Raw genomic sequence first — 4,215 nt, 5'->3', positions numbered from 1 at the left:
TCTGCTTTACTAATCAAGGAATTTTCCAGTATTTGTGATGTCCCCTCATGCAGTTATTTACAAAGAGGTGGTCCTTGTGGTGAAGAACCTTAATGAAATTTACAGTTGCTAAGGTACATTTATAAATGCTAGCAGTTACACTTGGACAGAAAGAATGGCATTTATTGTGCAGCTCTGGGCTGGGCCAGCAATATAATTAAAGTGCAAATAAAGACAAAAACCACAAGCCAGGCAGATCCATTTTTCATCACCAGTGGCAAGAAGCATCATGACTGTAGTGAGATACGTCAGATCAAATAGGCCTAGGTCACAATCTGTTTTAAACATCTATCTCCCTGAGAGGATTTAAGGGAGGTATACAGTGATATAGCCCTATTTCTTCAAGTGGCTGAATATAATTGGAAAAGTAAGGACACTTTTCCAGCCTATGTTTTCAACACTGCTAATACCTGTGTTTTCTATTATGGTGCGCTTTACAGCATGCATTTGAGCTCACTTTCCATGCAGCCACAACAGGCTGCTCTTGATCAGGAAAACTTAGGAAGTACCAACTAGCTGTAGAAATGACATCTATCTACCTGGTATGTCACAAAAGCATAGGCTTTGAAAACATTTACAAATAGCACATTTTGTTAAACATATGCCCATATGCAAAAATACATAGTTTGTGTTTGCTGGCATTCAGAGTTTGCCACTGCCATGAACAATTTTAGAGCTAAGTCAGTGCTGAATGTCTGAACAAAAAAATACATGTTTTTCAAACCACTGATTCCAAAACTGTCACTCCTAGTGTTCATTGCTGATCACTACCCATTGCCAGACCGGACATGTGTTTCTCTCCACAGTGTGTCCAGAAAGTGCTCTGTAGCCTGACTTGTCAGAGAAGCTGCAGGAGGTGCAGAAAAATAAAGTGCCTTTTCTAGGGCTGTGTGCAACGTGACTAACCATCGCATTCACTGTATGTCTGGATTTCTCAAGTCTCAGGAATAGCTCCTAACCTTGTATTTCATAGCTGAAGCTTGCAAGGTGGCAACTATTTACAGCTGTTCAACTAATTCATTTTATTTCCATGCTGTAAATAGTTTCATTGTGTAGTAATGAAAAAAATATTTACAATCCCTTTATAGGTAAAATCAGTCACCTTAGAAAAGGCTGGCAAGACATTTAAAGAACGTAACATTTTGTAAGGGGTAGCATTAAATGTATAGCAAGTATTTTGAACAACTGCAGATCTGAAGATACCAGATGCCACCTTAATGCCACTCCAAGATAGTAGATGACTGTTAAGATGAAGTTAACACTTTTTTCAATGAAGTTAACACAATATGAGGACGCCATTACTGTTACTGCCTCAGTGAACACATGGTTAACCATCAACCCAGATGACATCACAGCCATCTCATTTTGCTCATTTATCTCAATATACCTGAGTATATTACCACCATTTAAATCTGTCCCCTTAATTTGTCACATAAGATGGCTACAATGAGTACTCATTCACAGGAAAGTCTCCTATTTTCCATTAAATGCACATTGCCTACTGCAGAACATTATCTTTGCAAAGCAGCAATCACTTAATCTGGGTAGGAAGCACCTTTGTCTTCCACTTCCCATGCTCATTTTTGTTGCCTGAGAGGGAAATGCTGTGAGGCTCTGTATCTCTTATTGGAAAAGAGCTTGCATTCTTAATATTTCCCTTGCTGTCTTTAGGACTTGGCATGCATTATTTTGTTCATTGTACTAAAGCTTTCTGTAGACTCTGTGGCAAAGCTGGCTCCTCAGGCAGGGAGTCTGGGTTCAATCTTTAGGGAAAGCTCATACAAGGTATCTTCATCTATGATGAGTGTCTTGTCAAGTAAATAGTGAGTGACCTGGAATGGAGAAAACACAGATGAATGGACTGTATGTTACTTCCACAAAAATTTCTCTGCTTTCCTCTTCCCCTTCAGCCCGTTTCACATCCCGAGATCCCCTCACGTTGTCTTCTTGAGAAACACAACAGTTTGTTTGAACAGTGTAAAGCTGCATAAGCAGCACTCTAGGAATCAAGTACAGACTCTTAGGAATGGGCAAGTCCTTAGCCAGGTTACCTAAGCCCATGTTGCTCTCCTGAAGTCTGAGATGAAATCTCCTCTGAAGGTACAGACTGGCTTTGGGCAAATTTTCATTGTTCCCATCAGGGACAAGGGGAAAAGAATTGCAATTGCACAATCAGCAGATGCTTGGGCCATCTCCTGTCCCCTAATCCTGGGATTCTGGGATTCCCTGGGGAATTTTGCTTCCAGATGGGCAGGGAGAACATCTTTCCCTTTGAACCTGTTCCCTGATACCCCAGACCCATGAAGGCTGTAATCCTGAGAGAGCTTCCAGAGAAACAGGAAAAAACTTGCTTCTATATACAGTGTCAAATAAAGACCTGCTGCCAGGGTGAGGGTATTACAGCCCCAGAGCACCTGTCTGTATTTCTGTCTGTCCTCTCTCTCTCTCTGTGGGAGCAGAATACATGGATTTTAGCTTTCAACAACAGCTGTATCTTACCAATGCTACCACAGCTTTGACTTCATTAGTAGGTAACAGTGCCTAAGAAGAGCCTTACCTTCTGCTGATGCTCTATGCGGTAGGAGGTCTGTTGGAACTGGCGTATTTCCCTGATAATATGTGAGATCTTCCAAAAGAATACATATATATGAGTAAGTATAACTGCATTTTGACTTCAGCTAAGCCACATAAGGCAAGAGTTTTGCACCAAATTATGCAATTTACCCTGAGAGGAGGGAAGGGAAGGGCAGAGATCATCTCCCAACGGCTTCCAAGGATTTAACGTTCCTAAATTAACCATTTCTTGTTCAGTCAGCCTCAAGTGAACCATCTTGCCCCTCCTCTCCCCATACTGATAACCTCTTCTCTTTGCCTCGAGTGACTGCTGCAATGTGTAGCCATAGGAAGGGCATTAAGCTGAGATTAGAAGACAAATTTTTATGCTTCCCTCTGAGGAGTTGTTACAAAACAACAACACATGGTAGTTGGAGAGAAATCAACTTTAAAATACTTTTTTAGATAGTCCTTAGCACACATGAAAAGAAGATTGTGATTACTGATTTCTGGTGAATCATCACATTCCTTTAATTTTGGTTATTTCAAAAAGCCTTTTGTTGCTCCTTCATGAGCTTCAGACAGCTGCTTTTTCTGTCTGTCACTTCTCAAAGAACAAATCAGAGGCAAATTCACCCTGCAAAAATACTCAGTTTACCAGAAGGTGGTGATAGAAGACTGGGTCAAGTAATAGCTTTCAAATAGCTACCTATCTTGCATGGGGCCAATATACTTGTATGTCTTAGAAGTTAAATTCAAAGGAGTTGTAGTTAAATCAATAATTAACTCACATAATTAAACACCTGTTGGGAAAGCATATAAGGAACTGAAAATTACCATTCTCATTTTGGAAAAATTGACAAGGCCTTCCTCAGTGAAGTTTGGTGTTCCTTCTTCAATGAATGCCAGGTCTGTCAGGTACATTCCAAGGTAGGGAACAGCAGGTGGGTTACAACTGTGAAACAAGAAATCAGCATATTTGCCTGTAGCTAAATTTACAAACTATTTTTTTCATAATTCACATAAACTCTTTATTACTTAACGTACTTCTAATCAATGCATTCATTTCTGAGACAAACGGCTTCTCTGGCTTCACTTGAGTTGTATTTGCTTTGCCCATGACAAATTCAATGTATTCTGTCCAATATCTAATATTAATGGCAGATAGCCTTAGTAAAAGGTAGAATGGTAACATGATGCAGTGAGAGGAAGGACAGGTAAACTCTGGGCTCAGAGAACAACTTCAAGCATGTTTGAATCCAGATTGACAGACAATCCCTGAATTAGGTCCCACACACAAGCTAAAAATGCATGTGGACATGCTTCTGCATGGCTGGTCTTCTGCAGTTGTCTAAGCATCCTGGTATAGCAAGGGTACATGTATGTGTGTGCATGAGCGTGTGCATATGGAGGTATATACACATATGCATGTATATACTTATGTGTATGTGTGTGTATGTATGTATGCATGTACACACCATTCTGTAAAAGTCTATTCAGGCCTTCTCAACAGTGAACACAAAGAAGAAAGAGGATGACAGAGAGGTAGCAAAGACGATATGGAAAACTGTCAACACAGACCCTAGAGAATAAGGATTTTCTTTTCTTGGAGGGACAGCAGGA

At 40.3% G+C, this 4,215-nt stretch overlaps 1 protein-coding gene across 1 annotated transcript in view; it reads right to left on the bottom strand.

The window, feature by feature from the left end:
• Window positions 1-1,778: 1,778 nt before the first annotated feature.
• The window catches only part of RASGRF1 (Ras protein-specific guanine nucleotide-releasing factor 1), a gene marked incomplete at its 5' end in the record, with an annotated part of 8,056 nt that continues 5,619 nt past the window's right edge, over window positions 1,779-4,215 (bottom strand). Inside the window, 3 exons of the mRNA XM_010283924.1 lie at window positions 1,779-1,871; window positions 2,597-2,665; window positions 3,430-3,547. Coding sequence (XP_010282226.1) covers window positions 1,779-1,871; window positions 2,597-2,665; window positions 3,430-3,547 — 280 coding nt within the window. The remainder of the gene's footprint in view (window positions 1,872-2,596; window positions 2,666-3,429; window positions 3,548-4,215) is intronic.

This window comes from Phaethon lepturus, unplaced genomic scaffold, assembly GCF_000687285.1.
Source record: "Phaethon lepturus isolate BGI_N335 unplaced genomic scaffold, ASM68728v1 scaffold45923, whole genome shotgun sequence".
NCBI lineage: Eukaryota > Metazoa > Chordata > Aves > Phaethontiformes > Phaethontidae > Phaethon > Phaethon lepturus.
This window is presented reverse-complemented; position numbering and strand designations above follow the sequence as displayed.